We start from the raw sequence: 25,232 nt of genomic DNA on the forward strand, positions 1-25,232 counted from the left end.
TTAGCTGCCTGATCTGATGTTTATGAAGAGTGAACCCTCTTTGTGGTCTGGCTGGAGTTTGCTATATTGTTTTGTACTTTAGCTGTGTGATTTATGAAGCCCTCTTCCCCCCCCCCCCCCCCCCCCCCGCCTAATATACAACATCTTGTGCCTTTTGAAGTTCTGAACTTTTGTAAGAGATTATTGTTGATATTTTGCTGGTTTGTACGTTTTTCTTTTTTTTTGTTTTCTCTTCTTTAATATCTTTATTTTGCTTTGGCAGGGTTAAAGTAGTACTGTTGCTGGTTTTGTTTTGTATATTTAACATTGCTGAACTCCTGTTTCTAACCGCTCGTTAGCAGATCTGCTATGTTCTTCTAGCTGTGAGACTAATCACAGATTAGCATTTAATTAAGAGGGTTTTTTTTTTGTCTTTGACTATTATTTATCTATTTTATAAAATATCAAGTTACTACCCATGAAGGCAGCACTGGCTCCTTTGCTCTGGATGGAATTGCAAAACTTGCTTATGCCAAAGGTGAATTTAGCTCGCGACCCTTTCTGTTATCTTACAAACCTACACCCCAATGTGGGGAATTTACTACAAAACAATGTGGGAAAGACTGAAGTGCAAACTGCCTGAATGCTGTCTTTATTCTCTTTTGGTTTCTTTCTTATTGCAGTTTCAGATTATTTGGAGGAACTTCAGATTAAATGTCTCGAGCATCTTCTGAATTTTAAGAGAACAGTAATTGTAACTATTCTAAATTGACTGGTATGTTGAAAAACAAGAGAAATGTATTTGTAACTGTTTGCTAGCTTATCTGGTCCTAAAGAGATGGTATTCCAAGTCAGGAACCATATACTTATTTTCCCAATTGCCTGTTGCCTTTCCTGAAAGTTCACTTTATTCATACATTAGAAATTGCATAAACAAAGATGAAATTAGTATTCTAAGTTTAATGAATGCTGCATCTGTGTGGGACTCATTACTTACCCACTACTGTTGGATATACCAGAATTTGAGAAGCTTATGTGTAAAATGCAAAATTTGGCATGGCTTTGCACTATGAAAGCTGTATGGAAAGAAGACTTACAGCTCAGTCCAAAAAAAACAAAGAAAAGTAGAAACTCATGGTATCTATTATGAAAAGGAAGTGAAATTGTCATTAAAGGTAAAAATCCTTTACTTTCTTAGTGTGCATGTTTTCCACCCAGAACCTCAACTGTATTGATTTTCTTTCAGTCAGGATCTGCTTGGTTTTGTCTCGTTATTCACATTACCTTGACCCGGCACCTCTTAGAAACTGTTTTAAAGCATTTATTTTTGCAGGAAGATTGTAGATGTTGACTATGATCTCCCTTGGCATCAGTGGAGCAACCTCATCAGTATTTTGTGGGGATTTTTTCCTTTTTTTTTTTTTTTTTAATTTTTAAAAAAGGGAAACCCCTTAGTTTTAAACACAGATGTAAGCTAAGAACAGGGCATTCCCTTGAAACATATAGACAATTTTTATTTTTCTGGAATGAGGGAATAAGCAGATATATATCTGTAAGTGGCTTAAATCACTTTAACTCCATTAACCTCAGCAGGCCGATGTTATTTAACATCGCTTAAAAATCTCCATCCTCATTTTGGGGCAAATCCTGTGCGAACAGAGGAGAAAAGTCCTGTAGGTGGCGACGGACCCTCAGGAATGAGCCAGCTCTGGCATTTCAGGCTTTTGTCAGATTTTTCTGGCAGGTTTTCTTCCTCTTGCTTGAACTATTTTATTTTTAATGTAATTCAGCCGTTCTCCCAGTACTAATCTAATGCTACTTGCAGAAATCTTGACAACTGGAAGAAATTTCCTATGTGAAGGTAGTTCAACATTTTGGCTTTATGATGGAGACAGATGCACCTTGAGGGGTTTCTCTTAAAGTGTTCTACTTCTTGTGGGGCTTTTCTCTTTTTTTTTTGGGAATAAGAAAGAGTTGGATACTTTACAAGATCTGAAATAAAAGGAGGATTAGTATAGAAGCTACAGAGCAAATTTCTTTTTTTTAATTGTTCTCTTTTAGTTTTTCTTCATTAGCAACTAAGATTTGTTTTGACTGACAGGTTGGTCTTAAGGAACCAGGAAGTTCTGAGGTTCTTTATCGATAATAATAAAAATACCCTAAATCAGAATATGTCCCAATTCTGGTTTTTTTCAGCGTTTGTGGGATAACAAAGCTGGAACAATAGAACTACAAAAGCCCAGGAATCTGCTTATAAAACAAACAACAAACCATAATTAAATAACAAACCAAAACCTGTCTATTAATTATTACTAAATTTGACTACTTTCACAGTAAAGTATTACACTGATACCAATAGCATCAATAAAGTTTTGATCACTTCCCCCACCACTTCATGAAAATTAAATCTGTTAATCTTAATTGTGACATCTACACTGCAGTCAAGCTTAGCTTTATTTGCTTTTAAAGGCAGTGCTATGATTATGAGAAGTGTTAAGAAATAAGTAAAATATGTCGTGTTTTGTCCTGGTCTAATATGCTGATTTATTTTAGCTTTAATATTACCCATGTATAATCAGCGTGTTTACTGAAAGATGAGTGTCATATGTGAGCAAAAGTCTCCACTAAAACAGCTTTTATTTACTCTGTTAGCTCAGGTTCTGAACTTTCTACTTGCTTTTTGGGAGAATTCGCTGTCTTATGTACTTTCCTTCAGCTTTCATCTTTTAATGGAACAGAGGAGCTGCACAGCTCTGTATCAAAGCCAATTGTCAACTTTCATTAGATGGATTCTATTGTTTGTTCAGATTAGAAATAACTGCATTACACTTTGACTTTGAAGGCTTGTTTGTTTTTAAATATACTAGGTATATGTGACCTTTTTGCCATTTGCGATGCACTTGGCTTGACAAATTTGAGATACACATTTAAGCAGCGGCAAAAACTATTGTAATGCGGGTACTTCACAAAAGACACTTTTTGTAGGTCTCGAAAAGTAAAACAAAACCCTGCGGCTAATACAAAGCATTAATAGATTATTGTAAGATATTGTTAATTAGCACTGTCCGTCAAAAATATTGCATGGGGGAAGGAAATCACTGCTGAGTGAGGCTGCAGCACCCGATTTTAGCAGTGGGTGGGAATGCATTTAGGTGGTTTTAAAACCCTGTTATGCATTGTCCATATGAGAAAGGTTCAGACGTGACCTTCTGTCAGAACATGATGACACAAGGAAGTCTAATTCCATTAATAAAATACACTATGCAGTTTTTCTTAAAATGTTTAGAATACTAAATGGGAAGCGCATAATTGATACAGTGATATTAGCTGCTTTTTTTTTTTTTTTTTGGTATTTAACATGCCCATCAGGAATTAGATGATGACTTGTTCTGGCAGTTAAGAAAACTTCCCCAGATACTTCCATGTCCACATTTGGGAAAATTATGTGCAATGATATATTTCAATTTCCTTAATAAACTAGACCTGTTTTCCTAATTCCCTTTCCATCAAGTCCCTCCACAGGGGTTAAGAAATGAAGTATTTTGAAATTATCATCAGATAACTGTTCCTATGAATAAAGAACTAGTCTATGCTTTTTAAAAAAACAGATTTATGTTGCAAAGCTGGGAAATAAACAGAAAGGAAATATGAGGTTAATAAAAATGAAGGCATTTTGCAGGGCTACTCTGGATTGTTTATTTTTTTTATATATTTTTTTATTTCTGGGAAGTAGTCCTTGTGTAACAGCATGCATTGTGATGGCTTTCTTGCTTTTTATTTTAAAAGTTGTATGAACGCTGGCAGAGATCATGGTCCTTCAGTGCCCAGTGAATACTGTCTTACCCGCTGATACCTGTGGTAACACATATGGAGTGACTATGAGATCAAATGCTCTGGTTAAAAAGCCTTAGGGAAGCATTATGTGTCTGAGGTCTGATCTATTGTCTGGGAGGTCGGAGAGTGTTAATGCACTCTGCAAAGATTAGACTCCCTCTCTAATTGCTCCAACACTTCCTTAAAGGATTTAAACAGTCAGCAAAGGTGATGCTCCTTGTCAATTTTTGTCTTCTGACAGCCGTTGAAGTTTATCTGTCTTTCCGCAGAGACCACTAGATCACGTAAACCAGGCAACGTCAAAAGCGTGAACCCTGAATTAGGACCGAGAGCAACAAATGCCGTTATTTACAGCTTCATTATTTCAGCTTTTAAATACTTTAAGGGTTGGGAACAGGATTGCTCTTACATGCCAGGCCGTTTACATTTGGTGATGGGAACTCTCCAAGTCCCACAAAAAGTTTAACTCTGCTAGTTTGATGAAAAATCACCCTTCTAATTCTGAAGTGGATCATGTTATTGTGGTACCAGGTCAATGCATGTACCAGCCGATGCTGTTGTGTTAACGCCACTTATTTATTATTTCTCTTGGTTTGTAGAACCTAAATTGTGTATTTAAAAAAAAAAAAATCTGATAAAGCTTGTGCAAGAAAGTTTTTCAGCTGCTTAACCAGCGTGTCCACACTGACAAGTACCTGACCCCCACCACTGGTTTTAGAAAGCAAAATAGGAATTTGTCCAATGGATCAGAACCACTTAAGAGAATTGGGTTATTATTGTGCAGTCTAACTGTTTGAAAATCAGCACCAAATAGTCTTGCTGCTGATTTAGAGGACTAATCAATTTTAGTGGCTTATGTTTGCAAAAGATGCTTTTTTTGCTTGGAAAAGCCCTTTAAAAGCAAGGGATGAACAAAAGTGAATGTTGCTGAGAAAGGAGAAGGACATCTCAGCCCCCAGAGAATTGGGAAGAGTTAATATTTCTGCAACAAGGCCATGGTTTCTGTTCACAGTAGGGTAACGTTATCATAAAAGTAGTGGAATTTGAACCATCTTTTTAAACATGTCCGTTCGTGTTTCACAGACAGATGTGTGTCCTGTTTCACTGCAGCTCACGCAACATGACAGGTCCCGCCAAACAGAGAGCCATCCTGTAGCTATTTTTTTTCTGGTGGATCCAAAGCTTTTTAATTTGAGATGGTGTCTGTGTTTTTGCTAGTCTTGCAGCATCTAAATATGTTGGTGTATATAATCCATTTCATACATACAAATGTATAAATATGACCTATATAAATATACATATATAAATGCCTCTTTTCTAGACTCTGAGCAGATGACTAATACAGCTGTTCAAAGGAGAAAAGGATTTTTCTTTTTTTTTATAAAAAAAGCCCTCTTGGCTCTGAATCGGAAATTGAGGAGCAGAATTCATCAAGTGTATTCTGATCATTCTCACATGGGTAGTTCCTCCTTCCCTTCCTGCATAGCGTGTTCCTTTGCACTGTTGCTATATTACATGAAATGTTTCATCTGTATATAAAAATTAAAAATTCAAACAAAAATCTGGCCCACATGAAGAACAGGCCCTTTGGGCATATGGTTCATTATGCATATTCGTTTAATTACTAAAACACTTGGGATGTCTCTACTGCCCTTGCTTTCAACTTGCAAAGTTGGATCTGTTCTGCAGCACAGAATATATTGAACAGGCATGTGTCATAAAGGACTTCAGTTTTCTCCTACTTAAAACTCTATATAATGTTCTTGGCTAGATTGTTAGAATTTACTGAATATTAGTTCAATCCACTGCATCAAAACAGCAGTTCGGGAACTCTTTTCCCTTAACACCTTCTCTAACCCCAAAAAGGCAAGTTTTACAGTGGTTAGTTCAGAGTTGTGTTTAGGATCGAAGTAACATGAGACTAAGGATTTAGATTTCAGGCACATTCCCACAAAGCACCTAAAGTCGCATGTTGAAGCCGTATAACTTTTATTAGCTAAGAAGGGATTGCTGTGATAGTGTGACTTTAATTGATTTTCAGGGCAAACAGGTGGTGATGGTTTAGGCATCCCCTAGTCTCCTGCCACTCCTAATTTGGAATTGCACATATAATAGCTTTATTAAAATAAACAATCTTCTGGCTTTAGTTTTACCTGAACAGCTGCCTGAAATTGCAGGAGTCTTGCAAGGTTTTTTTGTTTAGATCGCTTTATATTTTGGAAAGCAAGATGCTACAGGGCTGCTAGTGGAAAATCTCTATTACATAGTCACGCTGTCAATAGTTAGGATTATTTTGTGTCGCTGCTGTTGTTGCTAGCTTACAATAGTAACATATTTAGGGTATAATTACAGTGAGTCTCCCAGTCATCTTCATGTGGTTGTTCTGTAATGAAGCAATTTTGTCACACAGCAGATTATGAACCTGCTGAAATTGTTTAAATGTGTTGTAATCACTGGTCTGGGTGTCCAGGGTGTGTGTCAGGTGTGGGGGGGGCTGGGGTTTAGTGGTGATATTTGCTCTCCTCTCGACTTTGGGAAATAGGTCTTCGGTAGATGAACAGACCTTCTGGGCTCCGGCTTGGGGCTGTGGTGGGGAACCCCATGAGTACAGCACAAGGAGGGAGAATAATCTGAAATTCTCTGCCTGAAAGCATGTCATCTAACTGCCTTATATGTGTCATAGGTGATTTTAAATTTCTGGTTTTGTCATCTGTGTTTACTGTGTTTTTTGTTGTTGTGTTTGTTTTTTTTTTTTAATTTCTAATTTTTTTAATTTATTTTTTTTGTTCCTTCTGCTATATTTCAGTCTGGAAACATTTCTGTTTCTGGAGGCTTCTGAAAAGAGGGTACCAGACAGTTTTACAGCATTAGTGTGTACAAGCATCTATTTCTCGTTTCTGTGGGTTTCCTGAAACCTGTTTGTTTGGGTTTTATTTCCTTTATTTTTTCCATGTCATATTTGGAGATTGCCAGGGAAGTAAGCTCATGTGTGATCCTCCTACCGTTGAACACTGAATTAAGCCTAATTAAACATTATACTTGCTTTATTAGAGAGCCCCTTTTCCTTTACTCATTCAGCTCTAATACAGCTATGATTGTGAAGGAGGAAGACATTAATGTATTTTAAATGGGTCGTTTGTGCCTCCCATTTGCTGCCAACTGGAACTCAATGTTGAGAGCCCAAAGTTAAAGAAAATTTCCACCAAATACTCTTTCCACTCGCTGTACAATTACGTCACCACCTGACCCTCACTGCTAATGTTTCTCACGATGTTAACAAATATGTCTCCAAAGTAAGTGGACATTTATCAGCTCGGCTAATGATAAATTTTTTCATGACCCTTTTAAGGTGTTCACCTTATCCAGAATAAATAAAATTAACCTACATTTTTGCCTCCTTTTAAATAGCACAGATATTTTTTTCTGACATTTTTGGAAGAATTATTTACAATAAGATGAAGCTTTTAACTTGCATAATGCCTGTCTTCCCTGCAAATAGATTGCTGTATGAGAGTAATTCCAAAACTATGACCCTACTGATAAACAAACCAAAACATTAGAGTTAAAAATGACCATTTAATTTAGCTACAATATAAAACAACATATTTTATTTTTTAGACATGCCAGCTCCACTTTGAGGACCATCCCCAACTGCCTTTCCTTGTGATAGTTACACCTTTAGAAATAACATCTGGATTTTTTCCCTTAACCCACTCCCACCACATTAACCCAAAAGGTAGAAAACTGTTGTGATATTTTTTTCCCTGTTTTTGTGTTTGGTAGTTGTTGTTTTCAGTTTTAAGCTTTATTGCTTGAGGGCTTTAACTGTATTTTACTTGGCACAAGAGATGTAAAATACTTTAGATAAAAGCATGAAGGAAATATTAGAGCACTCAGCATGCCAGTAAACAGCTATTTTTTCAGTGTCTGCAGCCTTAAAGTCTTTAAATTATTGTACCGACATCAATATAGAGCCCAAAACTTGCGTTGTAGTTGGTTTTGTTTTGATTAACCTCTTTTGGGGTTAGGGATAAATAGAAAGTAGCAGCCTCAAAACTGTAAAGAGGTCCCCATTTAGACTCCTGGTGTGTTGTTAGAGTTTGGGGTCTAAATGTATTTGTCTTAAAGGACAAAGATGATACCCCCAGAACACACTCCCTTTTGTGTTGAAAATTATCATCCACACAATTTGACAGATAATCTTCAAATGCCTGGAATGCAATATATAGATGTTAACTTGTACATAAACTTAACAGGTGATAAATTCAGTGAAATAAACTTGAACCAAGCGGCTCTTCCCTGACCCATCCTTAAAGGAAGCTCTCTAAGGATCTTGTTTTTAATTTCCTAGGCTGGCTAATCTCATTAATGTAACCAAAATAAAGCAAAATACTCACTTTTTAATTAGTTTGATTTTATTTTGTTCTTGTTTATATCTTTCTGATTCCATGCAATGTTATGAATAAAAAATAAAGCCATCAAACATGTTAATGACAAAAATAATTCAGGATCAGAGTGTGGACATTTTGTGTTTGCAGTCTGAAGTGTAGCATCCCGGCCTTCCCTGATGGAGTTACCAACGGCGGTGTCCCAAGAGGGTGGTGGAGAACAGATTGTAATATTGTCAACTCTTCTGTGACTTTTGCAGAATAACATACTTTTTTCTTAAAGCACCATTTCTTAGAGTGCTGGGATTGCACATGAATCACAGCTTTCATTTAAAACACAAATGAGTTTTCTACTTCCTAGCAGCAGCAAAGAAAATGAGATCCCCCTGAAGAGTCTAAACTAGACAGTGATAAAAAAGGCCCTAACACAAATTGACTTAAACAGTATGAGATTTTTTTGTATGTTCTTTGGGGATTGTTTTATTGGTTGTTTTATGTCTTGTTTTGTTGGAAATGGGGGACAGTGGGTTTTTTTCTTTTCTTTTTGAATGTTGAAACTGATGTTAAAATTGTGACCCTGAGAGTATAATTCCCATCCTCCTGCCTCCTTTCTTCGAAGACTTTATTCTGTCACTTCCTTTCCTTGTTGTGTCCTCCTTGTTCCATCCATAACGTAAATTGTTAAGTACAAGTTGGGTGTTTCAGGTTTTCCTCCCTGCTTAATCTCCTGGGCCACTATTTCGGCAAACTGCGGCTGGGACAATCCAGGGGTGGGACCTTTGGGGATGGCAGCAAGACGTGGCTTCACAGTTGTGTCATTTAGCCCGCGCAGACAACTGAGGTGGGAAAACATGGCTGTGTTGTTCCTGTCACCCAAAGCATCTTCTGAAAAAAAAAAATATCAGCTATATTTACGTGATAGCAAATTGTACAAACATATCCTTTATTCCTACTTCTCAGCTCTGTGCAGTCATGCATATAATACAGACAGAGTTATTTTAGGGCACAATGTGGTGTTTTGGTTTGTGTTTGGGGTGCGTAAGTGAGTTTTTAATTTGTGTGCCTTTGGTTTTAGATTCCAATTGTGTTTGCCCTTGCAACAGAGAGCTTGAGCTAAGCTTTTTGCCTGTAATACACCGTTAAAAAATTAGTAACTTGTACACTGATGTGTGGAGCAATGCAGAGATAATTTCTAATGTGGAATAAATATTTGAAGACCTCTATTCCTTCAGATCATTTTTGATGTTAGTCATTGCTGTTCAATACAGCGCATGTTTCATACCAATGTTGAGATGCTCTGTGTTCTTTTGCTGCAGACACAAAAAGCAAATTGAGTCTAAAGAAAATAGGTTTCCTCTGACAGTGCTGGTTTATTTAAGTATAATTTATCTTCCTGCCACGGTCTTCATTATTGCATCACAATGAGAGAGCAACTCTGCTCGTGCCTGACCTCTCCTTGAGCTCCAGCTTGGTGGCTATGAGGTGGCAGAGGAGCACTCTCACCCAGCCATGGCACGCTGAGAGCATCATACAGATGCAGGAAGGAGAGTTTTATTAATATTAAGAATGATTTTGGAATGCATCTTTGGAAGAGGATCTGTTCTTAAAATAGAAAAAAAAAATAATCTTTAGGACAAGGACTTCATTAAGAAATAAACTCTATACATGCTACGTGACTGCCTCAACCGTAATTTGCTGTGCCCTGAGGTGGGGCTATAGTAGATACTTCCATAATTGTTATAGGCTTCTTTTTTTTAGTATTCTCAGTAGTCCAATGCACAAGCTTCATTGCTGCGCTCACATCAGGCAGAGCCCACACCATGTATCCTGATTTCAGCATGTGCTCAGTGTTGACATGTTCCTGCATCCCTGTTACCCGTATCTGGAAGGTTACCTCTGTATATACAGATATATATACACGTGTGTGAATTTCCTGCTCTATATGAGTGCGTTCATTCTCTCCTCTACTCTTATACTCTCCTTTTCTAAGGGCAGGCATAAGTACCTGTCAGAAGTAATTTGTTGTCGACAGGCTTATTGCCTCCAAGGGATTCGAATGCCCTTTTGGGGAGCCAGTATCTTATGTTATTGGCTAATATCCTGTATTTTGTTTGGGGCAGAGGGGCTGAAAGCTTAAAAAAAAAACACATGCTAGAGAGTATGTCCCAGAATATTTAGGTGCAGAAATTTTTCCCCTTTTATAGACTCCATTTGTGTGTACATGGCAACTTTTGGCTACGTAACCCAGAGATAAGCTAAAAATACATAGTTCCTTTCTCCTCCGAATAAAGGGGAGTGTGTCCTTGTGTATCGAATCAAACTCAGTGTTTTGGTTTAGTTCAAGTCATAGCTTGGACATTGACAGCAGTATCAGCTCAAGATTTTTTCCTGACTTCATGAAGTGCATAGACCATGTTTATAAAATGCAAGGAAACTTTTGACAAACCGTTAGTAGTTTAGAATTTAGTTAAATGGTGTGTGGTTTTGAAACTTGGAGTTTCAAATAATATTTTTCACAGCTTTGCTGATGAGGCATTTCATTAGCATTGGAGCCTACACTGGCTGAGAAAATAACCTTTTCCCATAGGTTCTTTGCATGCATTTAATCTCCTTTCGCTTTTATTTTTTCCATCTGATGGAATGTATCCCTCTCCTTCTCCCATCACTGTTGTTTTCCAAGAATTATTCTGTCACACAACACAGCATCTTTTACTTTTCCACAAAGTCTTACCAGGTTAAAAAGAGCCTGGACTTCAGAGTTAAATTATAATTACTGTGTAGAAAAATTACACAGAAAAACCTGTCTAATGCCAGGTTTCTAAGCCTCTCTAAACTCTTCTATCCCATGACTGTGGGTTTGCTGGTGACAAATGTTTTATGGGCATACTTTAGTAGACACTCGTCCAAAATCTGTTCTTAATAGTCAGATCCTAAATTGGAACCAGAGGGGCAGAAAAACCAGATTTGAAACGTGTTTCTAAGGGTTTGTTTTTACTTTCGGTTGAGACTGCCTTCTCTCATCTTTTGTACTGCTGTCAAAAGGGCCACTCGCATGGTTGTTCAAACTCCATGCTTCTTGACAGGAACAGTTGGACCCCTTTTCAATGATTTTTAGATGAAATGGCTTCCAAACCTCTAGAGCTTTAACTTGTAGCTATTAGGCCCTTTGAAATAGCAACACATTAATCAGCTGAAATCAAGTGGTCCTTTCTCCAAGGCTGTGATATTGCTGTTCTCTTCTAGGTAGAACTCTAGTCTAAATATTAGCTTCAAGAGCTCTTTTTGTTTTTTTTTTCTTTCCCCCTCTAGATATGTCTATCTCATTTCTGTTTCTATTTTGATCATTGTTTTATAATGCTGTGAATTAAATTGCACAGTTCTATAATAGACTTTTATATGCTCAAATTGCATTAAAAGGAGTAACATAGAAAACCAGCTTCCACTTGTTTGACTTTTTTTAGACTTTGTTTGTTCGTTTGGTTTTGGTTTTATTTTTTTTTTTAGAAATTGGCTACTGTGTTTTGACTTCTCTTATTCACAGTATAAAGCCCAGCAGAAAAGGTGTCAATGACATCATGGATTACGTCTGACAGAACTTGGTCTAATGATGATGTGAAATATTGTGGGGGGAAAAAAAAAAGAAAAGATTTGTTAAAACCAGATCATTTGAAACTGAGACTTGAATTCTGGCCCTGACTTCTGTGATATTCAGCAAGTGATCTGAACCTGTTAATGACTTCCTTTGCCAGCCTGCGGATTAGGCAGATTAAGGATTATAAAAAATCAAGATGATGTTGTTGCCTGTATTGGCCATTGTGTACGTGAGCAGCTGAACTATTCTTGAGTTTTGGCCAAAGACATTGCTAAGAAAATAACTGAGGGAGGATAATGGAGGAGCTTCTCCCAGGCATAAGGTATCAGTAGGGAGAAAATAAAAGCATGCATGGTTGAGAACCTTGTAATTTGAGGAGCGGGTGTCCACATCACAGGGCTGATAATGCTGTAGTCAGTGTCAGGGAGCTGCATGAGATTAGCACATGGGCCTGATTGGGAGCTGCTTTGAAAGCTGGTGCTGCAGAACTACTCAAAAGGCTGTTAGAATGCAAACATATTTCTATTCACTTTATAAACACCCTCTGAACTTTTATTATGTACTGTGTGTTTGTAGCAATCATTTCCCATACCTCTGAGACGAAATAATTTCTGAATAGCTAGATCAATTTGTCTTGTGCCTGTTCTGTGTCACAGTAATGAAAGTTCCCTCTACTGCAGTGGTACCAGTAAAGCGACTCTTCCTAAGGAGATGTGGGAGCTCTATCAGAGCATCGCTGCCTGAGTTATAACTCAGCAACTGATTAACCAGTCAGCATTAGAAAGGATGCAACAGTATGCCTCAGCTATCAATTTGAGACTAAACTGAGATTTTGTAATTAGGTTTTAAGTTTTATTTAGGGTCTGAAACTTAATAATACACAAAATATACTGTTGGATCTAAAATCACCAAGGTCCTGATTTTGTATCTTGCCTAAATGACCTGTGATTGCAAGGTTGTATTATACTTGTAACTGAGCAGAGTGATGTTTGTATAGGATGGTGACAGATGCACTAAAATTGGTTCAAGTCCTGCAATTGAATGAATGAAGAGAGGTTCTTCAAGAGCTTCATTGACTCCTGTAGGACTTTGCCTAGCTGACTGCTGGTGGAGTCTTTTCGCTGTATTAAGACTGAGTTTTCTAATACCCCAGGGACATGATGTAAATACAACCTCCTCCAACAGGCTGAAGCAAATGGTTTGAATTAATACCTGGCAATATGAATTTCCATGAAGGAGTTTACATAAGGATCAGATGTATATTTATATGTGTGTGTCTATTTTTATCTGTCAATACCTGAGGCAGTTATCTGGATAGATATGTACAATAACAAGTCCTTGTTCTTTAGAGTGACATCTGAGGTAGGGCAGGAGTTAATATCACCTTCACTTTGTCTTACAATACAGGTAGTGATTAATCCAAGGGAGTTGGAACAGCTTCAGAGGAACTTCTTCATGTTAGAACTTTTCATTTATGGAAGACTTTTTAGCTTGGATTATCACGTTTTTCGAAGCCTTTATTAACTAAAGCCATGCAAGACTCCTGTAAGACAGATCAAGTACCATGCCTTCTTGGCCAGAATTCTTGTGTTTCTGTTGCCTTGCTTACACACAAAATATGGCTGTTGGAATCATTGTCACTTCTAATTTTGTAGTATGTTGAAAAGCAGGATCAAAAAGAAAAAAAAAAAATCAAAACCAAATCCTCTTCTATGTTCCTGTGCTGCAAATCAATAGTATGGGGATATATTGTCTGGATGTCAGCCCATTTTATAAATGAATATATCTCAAAGATTGTTTTACTGGTCTACAAATGCCAAGAACTGGATGACAGTCTAATTCCTTGCATAGCAACAGCTAACATAAAATCAGGTTCACTAGAAAATGCAACTGCTGTTTGGGCAGGCTTACATGTACAGTCATTGTTTCTTGTTTTATGTTTTGTAGATATTAAATGGCCATTTGTCTGATGTCAGACAAGTCTTTTTGTATAAAAGTTACAACAGCTGCTGTTTTGTAGGCATGTAAATTCTCATCCGGCTGAATGCATTGGAAAGTGCTTCTTTGGTACAGAATGGTTAGACTTTCAGGTTCATAACACAAAATACATTGCCATAAATATCCCATTCTGCAAGTACCAGCGTTGCCTTTATATGTAGCATCTGATGGGCCCAGGATGAAGGGAGGTAGACATTTAGCTTTCTGATCACCCATAGAGTTTTCCTTTTGTTGCAGTTTGAGATACATTAGCTGGATCTGACTAATTTTCACCTACCTCTACTACTCTAAAAAAAGTGTGTGGTTTTGTTGTTTTTTTTTTTTTCTTTCTGATCACTCCAGGTTCCTTTGGGGGAAAAAAAATCAAATAAATGTGTTTGTGACTCGTCTTTAAAGGAGATCGTTTAAAATAGCTTCACATTACTACGAGCATTAGGCAGTTCTTCTGGAAACACTCTGTATGAGTAGAAAAGGAAATGGGATCACAACATATAGTTTATGACAGTTCTGGATTTAGTTTATTAACTTTGTGTTGCCAGCCACTCCAAGTTTGGAGTCTGTTCAGGTATCATTGGTACTTGTAAGGTAGGATTGCAGTTTGGCTTGGTATTGCTTTTTTGAAAAATCCTAAGTGCTTTTTTAAATCCTCATCATGTTAGTTACATGTTTGGCTGATCCAATTTGTAGAACAGAATGTCAAAATTTGGCTTTTGGTTTTGCTATTAGTGGATTTTGTTAGATGCCACTCCAAACGCAAATTTATACCGTTTCTGGGCAGAGAGACTCCAAGTAACCAGTGGAATTAAAATACGCTATGCTGAAAAATGGAGACTAGGTTTAGTGAATCCCTTTCCAAAATAAGGCATTGCATGCAACCAATAACCTTGTCTTCTGGAAGGTGATGGTCCTTTCTTCATGCTGCTATGCCAAGAACATACGTGGATAAATGATCAAAACTAATTATATTTGCTGATCATCCCCCCTGGAGTGACAGGGGAGCTGGATGGCTCCTGTTGCATGAGAGGAAGAAACTCTCCTCTAGCCTGTGAAAGACCACCGGGCAATTAGGGTTTGATGAAGTGGAGCAGGTTTACCTCTGTAAGTGGGTCTCATGCACTAGGGACAAAGGGCTTTCAGGCTTGATGGGGTCTCAGGAAGGAGTAAATAAAGCCTTCAGACTAACCTTATGTTCATGGCCTCATACTTCACCAGAAACAAGGGAGGAGAAGCTAACAAATGGCAGCCTAATGGATTCAAACAGAATAGAAAGAGAGTGCACTTTGCAAACAGATTTTCTTTGCCAAAATAAGAATACGAATGAGGTTAACAGAGATTCAAGAATGAGTGTACATAGGGATAACAACTGAAAGTCCCTCTCATATGTCTTCCTCTTTTAAACTCTTGTATGTATTTCCTTCTGCTGCTGTATTTCTCCCAGGTATTTGTGGTCACCGTCTGGAGCGTGGAACTGTACATGGTGCCCCTGGCTCTGCTGCTGCTCTTTGCCTACAACTTCTCTCTCATCACAACCGGGAGGGTCAACAACACCCAAGATGCCCAGGCAAGTAAAGTGGCAGGAGTATTTCTGGCAGCCACAGCTTGAATTTGCCCTTGAGCAAAATGTCTTGCGTTCGAATGGTATTAAGCTAGTTGTGTAGCTAAATGGCATTTTTATTTGGAAGTTACTGAAAGGAAACCTCAATCCTCTCAATTTTCCGGATTCAATTCAAGCAATAAACCATTCAGAGCAGTAGGAGAAGATGATGAGAGTGTGTAGGAGGGGGATTTCACTTGCTAAATAACTACAAATGTTTTTAACTAAGTTGAATTAAGACTGACTTACAAAGCAATCAGTCCCCAAAACATGTGCCCCTACTGCTCTTACACCCTGCGTCATGCTGATGATTCATGAGTCACAGAAGAGGAAAGTCAGTAGAAGCTGGGAGAGAAGTCAGTTGTTTTTAAATATTGTCCTGTGATCTGAGACTTTAAGAAGCTCTTATGCCTCTTCCCCACCTCCCACTTTTAAATGACAAATGCTTTTTTCCACCCCAGAAATTTGGCCTCCTGATTTTTAACATGATTCAGGCCAAAAAAAAAAAAAATTAAATACAAAAATAATTGCAACATGTTTGGCAAACTGCTACTGTTGGGGTATGAAATGCTGTTTGATGTTGACCATTGTCTTTACTTGCATAACAATGGTAATTACAGTTAGAAATTAGAGTAAATTCATGGATGTCCGTAATATTCTGTTTTTAAATGTGTAACAAGTGCGGTAATGAAATGCAGCCTAAATTGTAGCTCTTTTATAACTTTTGCTTAAAAGATGATTGACATTTGCACCCATGAAGAATACCTTTACCCAAATGAATCACGTGGATTTTAGACAAAGAAATAATATCCTAGAATTAAATGGTCAATAGCTGGTTTATTAGTTTTATTGAGAAAATTTGCTCCTAGTTCAGTTTTCATCCCTTCCCAAGTGGAACGACTGTTAGAAAATAGGGAAAGTTTCATTATCCAGACCAGAACATAGACTTGATTTGCAAACAAATGATCAAAGAAATGCCTTTCTCCAATTTCAGCCAAGTCCAGGTAAATGTAGAAAAATATTTTGTGTCTTCAGTGACTACTTCATTTCATCAAGAAAATGACAACTTCTCATGTGGGAGCATCCCAGGCAAACAGTTGGTTTTGGTTTTGATACAAACGACAATATAATATACTAATAACTTACGTAGGAAAAAATAAACAGAGAATATCTTCCAGCACCCATCACTCAACCTATGGTGAGTTTGTTGCAAAGTGAGGAGCGTCTCACATAAATCGCCAAAACTGAGTAGTACATCATTCAGGTGGATGCTACAAAAAGGCTGTATCTGAAAATGCAAGTTAGTTGTAGCGATACTGAAGAAAGGTCCATTAGAACGTTGGCCCTTTCCCTGTCTCTTGCATCCTGCGAGCAATGTGATGCCGTGAAATTCAGGGATGCATTTTGCATAAACAGTTACACATCTGCCAAAGTGCTTTGCAGGATTGGGATCATATGGAACAAGTAGTCAAAGTGCCTTTAATATTACCTGATTTCTTTTTTATGTGTGTCTGTGATTCTAACCATGTGTAGGTCAAAAATAGACAATCAGGTGCTCCCTCAGTCACATCTGTCCTGCAGATGAGAAAAGGTTTTCTTCAAAATGCCGATGCTTTTTACACAGTCATTTATTTTTTGCATCTTGAGCCCTTGGCTGCATGTGCACTGCCTTTGGTTTTTGTGTGCCAGAATGCACAGTTTGTGTACGTAGAGGAATGTAAGCAACAGTTTTCACCAAAGTGGACCTCAAATTATCTCTGATTTCTGTGCTATAAAAAGGGAATAACAGTACTAACCTTGTACACGTGATCCAGTTGCCAGGAGTCTAAATTCATGAATATTGGTAAAATGGTTTACGATTTACAGGTGGAGAGGTTCTGTAGAAATGTAAACCATGATCAGTGTTAATTCAGCTACTCAGGGTATTGTAGAGAGCCAAAGAGTAACTCTGGGTATCTGAGCTCTCAGTACCTCCTGCATACTAGATGCAACTGCTTTTCTGGAGGAAAAGATAAAAAACAAACAAACAAACAAATAAAAAAAACAAAAACAAAAACAAAAACCAAAAAACACCCAACCCCCAAACCGAAAACACCCAATCCCCTACAAAAAAACCCAAATCATCTTTTATTGTGATTCTTCATATTCTTTGCATGTTTGCTGTATTTAAACTTGTAGTACACTGATTCAAATGTACCTATTGACTAACCAAGAAAAACTCTGAGGGCCCTGTTAAAGGCTCAGCTTATTAAATACCTGAATACCTGAATGGAAAGACAAGTGCTCCTAATTTCAAGCCTTAGCCAAGTCTTTTGTTTTCTCCCCTACCTGTCAGCGTAGAAGGGAAAGGGAGGAAATAATGCTGAATAGAAATCTGACTGTGATTTGTGAGATTGATTACATTCATACTAATGTATTTTCTAAAGTCTGATGTTCCATTAATGACCCTGAAAGGAGGACACAGTCATTGTAGCAGTGAGGATGGAACAAGTTGAGTACAGAGTCCTCAGCCTTGGTATACCGACTGGTTCATTTGTCAAACTAGGAACAAAGCTGTTTACAAACAGTCCAAGTTGGCAATGAATTTGAAAGCCTGTTGCCTTCAAACTACTGGACACAGCCACTAATGCTTTATTTAGGCTTAAAATTTGTATAGGGTAGTGCATGCTTTGTTCAGGATGTCACACACACAGAAAAGAAAGTCCTTGAATATGAAACGTTATTTCTGAAAGGTGAAAGTAGTGGGTTTTCTGATGACCTGCAGTAGAAGTGGAAGAAAACAGCATAATGAAATGTTGTCGAAGTATCATATGTTTTTGAACATTGCCTCTCACTGAAAAATAAGTGCAGTGTTGTGTAATATGGACATCTGCTTTTGCAGGAGCTTATGGGCCTGGATGAAGATGAGGATGAAGATGATAAGGTAAGCATATCTCACAATTGTGTTAGCTAGGATCAGAAGGAATGTGGAGAACCATCGTACCTCCACAAGATCTTTGTTTATTACCTCTGTTAACTGGGAAAACAATTGTTACCAGTTTGCTAATTGACAGCTTTGAAAGCATGGAAAGATTGGTTTGTGTGACATTCAATAGTGGCGTTACCCACATGAAACCTCTGAACGTTAATTGAATCTGAGCAGTTCCCAGTTTGTGCTTGAAATTCTTAGCAGACACATGTTCATGTATGGGTACTTACAGGTACATGTATGAGTGGATAAGGTGCAGAGACACGCACAAGTATGTAAAATCCCCCATCGCTTCCATTGCGAGTGTTGGATGACACTTGTTACTAATGGCTGTCACCAAATGATTTGGCAGTTCCGTTTCTGCAGGCCAGAATTGGTGTGATTTGTGGAGGACTGGTTAAAATTTTCTCAGCATTTCTTTCAGAGCCAGGGAAAAAATTGTTTTAGTTCATCTGCTGAAATGCAGAAGGAACTGGAATTGGCAGGACCTTTTTCTTGTTTTGTTAGAGTGTACTTATTCATTCTTCTCACTATGAAAAATTCATTGGATTTTTTTTCCAAGTTTATCAAACCACAGTGACAAATGATAAAAGGATTAGAGGGCATGACATATGAAGAAAGATTAAGAGAACTTAATGTATACAGCTTGAAAAAACATAAGTAAGTGAAGGAGGATCTGATAATCTATAAATACTTTAAAGCTAAAAGGTGAGGAATTATTTAACGAGCAACAGCATGCAAAGGAACATTAACTGTTAGGAAGAAAATGTTCACAAGGCAATGTGAAACTTTCAGATTGCATACTAAGTTAATAAACCCCTTCTTGAATATTCTATGTTTTAAGCCTGTTACAGTGAAATTGTTGATCATTGCGAAGTACATCAGTACCACAGTCAGCAAGTGCACTGTAATTCTTCTCAGTCGCAGATACTAGAATTGAAGCTTAGCAGACTAATTGATGGAAGTAGTTATTTAAATTTAACCTGCTCTTCTGTGGTGGTTATATTTTAATGAGCAACCAGAAATCCATCAGAGTTACAAAGTGAACTTCAGACAATCTTGTTGAATTACAGGTTTCTTGCTACTCACAATCCTTTATATGTTCTCATTTATAATTCACTCTTTGCATCATAAAAGTTGATCAACTTAATTGTCCAATATCTGGAACTCATCAAAAGTTGCTAAATGAAAGTTGCATCCTTTTCAAAGGAATACTGTATATGTCTATTTTGTGAGTACTCAAAGCTAAACACCTGTAAATGTTGATCCTACATCTTATTTGTGTGATGCCTAAAGGCGTAACTTATTTGCTGGAACCAATCCCATTTAATTTCTTCCTTTTAAATATTCCTCTTTTTCATTTGCAAGTGCTGAGGTGGAAAAAAGAAACAAAGATGTATTAAATAGCTATTTAATCCTCCGTTTCCTGTGCTGTGCAATGGATTCATTGCTTCAAAGCTGAAATCTTCTAGGTCAGGTTTACCTTAGACATAACTCCAATTTACTTAGGTTCTCTCTATAAATACAATTGGGTCACTTAAATATGCATCTAATAACTTAGTATTTTTGATATTGCTTTCCCATCCCAGCTAAATAAGTTCATTGTCATTTTCTTTCTTGGTTTCTTTTAACCAAATATTGCAGATTTAGGAAAACTCCTGAGAGTCAATATTGAACTAATGATGATTTGGCCCTACCATTTTGTAGTCAGCATTGTCTCTATCTCTGTTTCATGCACCGTGACTCTTTGAAGTAGAGAGCTAGTAGAACTGGCTAAAGCCACTCACAGTAAACACTTCCAGCAGGGTTACTTATCAAGATAAAACTTTATATTCCAGCATTACAGCAATAATAATTCATAACTTGTATTAATTGATATATTAGTGTTATGGGTCTGTGGGATTCTGAGACAGAATTACCAGGAGACAGAATTGCCAGTCATTACACATGTCCCACATCAAACACTATCCAGTGTTGCCTTAATGTCTTCGTGGGGTCCTGGGTATATCCCCTCTGCATCAGTGATGAACCATGTTTGCACTCTGACTTGCATCTTTCAGTACATTAGGTTATTCTAAGTGACTTTTCCAAGTCTGAGGGTGGCCAGTGCTCTCTAGGGAGTGTAAGAAAAATGTAATTTTATGACATTATCTCATGGCAATGTCAACATTTAAACAGACAACTGTACTTTAAAAAGAAGTCTGTGTATTTTTTTTCCCTTCCCTAATACAAGAGCTCCTAAAGTTGAAATCTGCTAGTTGGGTTGTGCTATACAAGGTCACTGTTTCTGTTTCCTATCATCGTGCTGTATCAAAATACTCACACACATAGCCTTTCTGGTTGTCCTGCATGTTAGACATAACAGACCACGCTTCTGGGAACTGTAACACACTCTCTAAGAGATGAACTGTTTACAAAATATAAATGCACAGACTCTTAGTTCCAAAGCCCAAGAGCAGATTAAGTCCCTCCACCTAAACTATCTGTCTTAAATGACAGGGCTTAATTGCCAGTTCCCCCTTTCTTTCCCCCTCTCTCCTCCTCAAATACCAGTATGAGGGACTGTAAAAGATAAGAGAGCTCTGTCCCTTCGGCACAAGCTGCTCGGTGGATCAACGCCTTCTCGGATTTGTGCCATCTTGGACGTGGAGTTCAGGCTGTGTCATGTCAGCTCTGGGGTCTGTCAGGCTGTCTGTACAAGGATTATTTTAAAATTACATCACTGAAACGTCTTTTGCCTGCCAGTAGAAAGGTATAGACAAGATACATGCAGCTCAATGTAAGTTGTCTGATTGTTGACTGTTTCTATTTATTTTACTTTTTTTTTTTCTTGGTTTTTTTGACAATGACTGAAGAGCTTCAAGAGCAGTTACCTTGTTCAATGAGTGTATCATAGCACCTGACTGGAAAGAGTCTTGGAGTCTTCTCAGGATCTTAAGTTGTCTGGATAAGAGCTTTGCATCTCATCCAAAACAGGCAAAACTTAAAATACTACTATTTCCAGGTCTCATAACTGATTCCAAAGAATATCAAGCACAAAACTAAATCAACAACAATTGCTTTCTTTTTTTTCTTTTGGTCAGAGTGTGTGTGTGCTTTTTTGTTTGTTTGTTTTCTTGAAGGGTTTCTATCTGGTGGTGAGCCAGCATAGCCATGCTTGGCTAGCAGGATGTAATAGGGAAGGATCAGATGACACTGTGGATTTAAGCCAAGTTATTTGGCAGCTTCCAAGAAATGTTCAGTATCTCATGTATTGGAAAAAAGAAAAGTGGAAAAAAATCCCAAAAGAAGAAAAATCCAGTGTTTCTAATGTAGGAAATTCTCTGTCAAAAATAGGTACCAAAATATACAAAGTTTTATGAGCACAGTTCAGAGAGACTCCAGCCGAACAAATTAAAGTCAAATTCGTCCAGTAGCAAACAACTGACATTTTCCATTTGAGTTAAATTCAGCATGTGGAAACCTTCCGTATGGATCTTATTTGTACGGGTGGATTACGATGAAAGTTGCATTAATTTTCTCCACAGTAAAGGTCAGTAATTGAAACATGAACCAAGAGTCTATTGTGTAAGATGTTATATCCCCATACTTAGGAAAGGTCATTCAAGACAATATAATCTCATTGTTTTCTTCCTTGGAAGTATAAATAATTTCATTAGTTGTTTGTTGTGTGGTTTTTTTTTTTTTCCTGTTCTCTTCAATACAACAATTGCAATATAGTATTTCAACACCTCGCATTAAAATTGCTGAAGAGAAATGATGGTAAAGACTTGAAAATACCCCATGATACACAGGGTATGTTCAGCCTAACAAGGAGAAAGCACCTTTTCCACAAAATTATGGGCAAGATTGTGTCCTAAAAAAGCCCACGAGGTGTGTATGTAGGTGTGGACTGCCTTAAGTTGCTGTTCTTTCTTCAGTTGGCTCTTTGTGGCTTCTCTTGCTGCTTCCTTATGATTCTGTGCATAGAGCAGGAATACGTTAGTGATGGAGAAGTCTAAGGGACAGATTCTGCTACTTGCCTGAGCTATGCTTGGTGCAAACCTGGATGACAGGACACCTCTAAGCACACACAATCATCTGGTCTTGCAACCGTCTTGACTGAAGCATAATACATGGTGTCACTTAAGACACAATTATAGCTTCTGTAAGTTGTCTTCAAGCTTCTTATTAATCTAGTCAACTTCTGGTTAAGACACAACACGGGTTGCTCTGGTTCTGCTTTGCTCTTTGCTTGGCAGCCTCCTGTGTAGAAGAAACTGGAAGATAAACCATCTGTTGTTATTTATTATTTACGCTGCCGCATTGTTTAGGACTGTTCTTATCTGTAGGTATCCCATAAATCGGCACTATCATTATCCCAGCATCATGACCCACCCGTTCATAGGTTTTAGGAGTCATGGGAGAGAGGAGTTCAAAAGAGGGCCTTGTAGAGGACTTATAGATACCCTGGGGACTCTGATATTGCTCTCCTCGCATAGAAACCTTAACATGTAAAGTTCTAAAGTTCTCCCTCTTGCTCAGGAGGTAGGTGAGCCAACACTGTAACTTCCCTAAATTACTGGAGGAATATTAAATGACACTAGGCAGATCACTGGACCAAGCACATAAACCTCAGGGAGTTCTAGTCCCTTAAAAATTCCAACTATTTAAAATGTTATTAAAATTTATTTTTAATTGACAATAGGTCTATCTTTCTGCTTTACCCCAAATTGCTAAAGATCATAAAGATTATAAAGCTTATAAATGATGATCCAGTAATTTAAGTCTAATCACCATGTGATTGTTCTTAGATTTCATGTGTATTTCCAGGAGAAAACACTTATTCTGGCTGAAGTTGTTTTCTTTCCCTTTCCCTTTTTTAAATCAAAGATGACTGCTGACTTTTTGTCTCCACTCAAGCTTCTTTCTTGTTGCTTCTTATGGGTCTGTTCCTCATCTGAATGGTGTTTTATTCTGTTGTGACTACCAGTATTGCTTTAAAACTTGTAGCAATATCACCAGACTTTGGGTGAGTTTACATATCTATGAAAACGTGAGCAAGTACAGAAAATGCTTCTTAAACCTCCTTCATTTCACACTGGCACAGAGAGAAAGCAAGAGAGCTATGCCCTAAGCCTCTCCACATATACTTTTTCTTGGGTTGGGTTTAGGACACTTTTGCTGGTTGTTTGTGCACAGATTCAATTTGTCTGCTACAAGGAAAAAAGTGTAGGCATTGCTGAACAAGATGTGGTTATCATCTTCTGCCAGAGGCCAGTGGTCCCCCAGCCTCAGCTGTGGGATGATGTGCCCTGCTTTTAAAATGTGTCCTCTTAAGGCCGATGGTGCTCTCCTGCATATCAGTCTGAAGTAATTCTATTGGCTGTGGTGGAATTATTCCAGATTTCACACCTTTTTAACCGAGAGCATAAATTGACCTGTATGTGTTGCATTTCCTCTATTTGGTAATTATTTCAAGTACACTCAGATTTGCTACATTTCCACAGCCAGGCAGGCACATTTGCAGCATGGTGTTAATAAACAAAAAAGATCTTGCGATGCACAGTTTCGGGACTGTACGAGGCAAATCGCTCCCAGTTTGGCAGCCGTCCTCTCTGGGTCCCTGTCCCCCTGGAAGTGCCGAGAAGCCCTCGACAGGCAGCAGACATCACAGCACAGGGCAAGACAGGGACTCAGCGAGACAGATTGCTGGGATCATTTCAACCGCTTTTGGCTCTCTCCGAAGGCAGGATCCGGTTCAAGGTTGCTGTGGTGACTATTTTCAAAGCTCAGTCTGGAATTCATTTTAGCTACCAAGAGACTGTCTGTCACTGGCTACCACCTCCCACAAGAGCTTCATTCTGCTGCGAGAGTGAAGCTGCGAGTGAACGTTCCCTGCAGACAATAGAGGACATTGCTCTACTGTTACACCAAATAAAATCTTTTTGGTTTCAGAAGTTCTCTGTCTACAAGGATTTTGGCCTAAAGATGTTGTTTGGCACAGGTTTTGCTGGACACCACTAAGGTTGGTGTTTTGTAGTCTAGCACAGAGCAAGTTGCAAGTGAAATCCAACTTCGGCTGTCTGCTTTTCTCTAAATAACTACAGCATGTGTTGGGTTTTTTTTAAACTCAGAATAATAGTTGAGCAAAAAAGCATGCATGCCTGAACTTTTTTCCCTTTCTTTCCCCTTTCCATCAATCTTGTTTGTTGCTAATACACTGGGGAATTCATATCTGGTACGTGGGATAAATCCTGGTAAAACATTGCCCTAATGTGCTTGTAGCAGCAGTGACATGATGACATACCTTCTGTTAAAAAGCTAATCCTGAAAATTATACCAGCCCAGGGCTAGGCAGACTAACTCTTTGAATTCCTGAAGATATTCAGGATTTTCATTCCTGTTTTCTTCCTCCTTTTGAATTAATCCCTGCTTATTTTTTCTCATCCTCTTTTCCTCATCCTTGCCCCTAAGTGTTCCTAGGCTTAATATATTGATTTTTCCCTTGACATGCCAAAAATCTGATAAATACCACTTGTTCAAAAGTTTCATGGAAGATTTCTTTCTGTGTGAGTGTTTTCTATGCAATTCAGGCGAGCAAGTATTTAGAACTTGCTTGTGACTTCAAGCCTAAGTTTTCAGTTGTGTGCATACAATATTTGCGGTAGACATCAGAAATAGACTTAGAGAATAGCATTAAAAATTATCTATGCATTGGGGAGTATTGCTCACTGATTTGGATGTATCCAGAAGGAAAATATCTGAAGGATAGATTGAAAAAATATGGGGCAATTTTTGTGAAGATTAAAGCTATTCATCACTGAAACAAATGATCACAAGAAGTGGATTTCCATCATCCAGGCTTTCAATTTGGTAACAGATGCCTTGCTAGAGCAG

At 38.0% G+C, this 25,232-nt stretch overlaps 1 protein-coding gene across 1 annotated transcript in view; it reads left to right on the forward strand.

Moving 5' to 3' along the window:
* Positions 1-25,232, forward strand: part of MCTP2 (multiple C2 and transmembrane domain containing 2) — a gene marked incomplete at its 3' end in the record, with an annotated part of 101,383 nt that overhangs the window by 65,189 nt on the left and 10,962 nt on the right. Inside the window, 2 exon segments of the mRNA XM_080351119.1 lie at positions 15,230-15,352; positions 18,267-18,308. Of these exon segments, the coding sequence (XP_080207245.1) occupies positions 15,230-15,352; positions 18,267-18,308 (165 nt within the window).

The sequence above is a fragment of the Nesoenas mayeri genome, assembly GCF_963082525.1.
Source record: "Nesoenas mayeri genome assembly, chromosome: 11".
In the NCBI taxonomy this organism is placed as follows: domain Eukaryota; kingdom Metazoa; phylum Chordata; class Aves; order Columbiformes; family Columbidae; genus Nesoenas; species Nesoenas mayeri.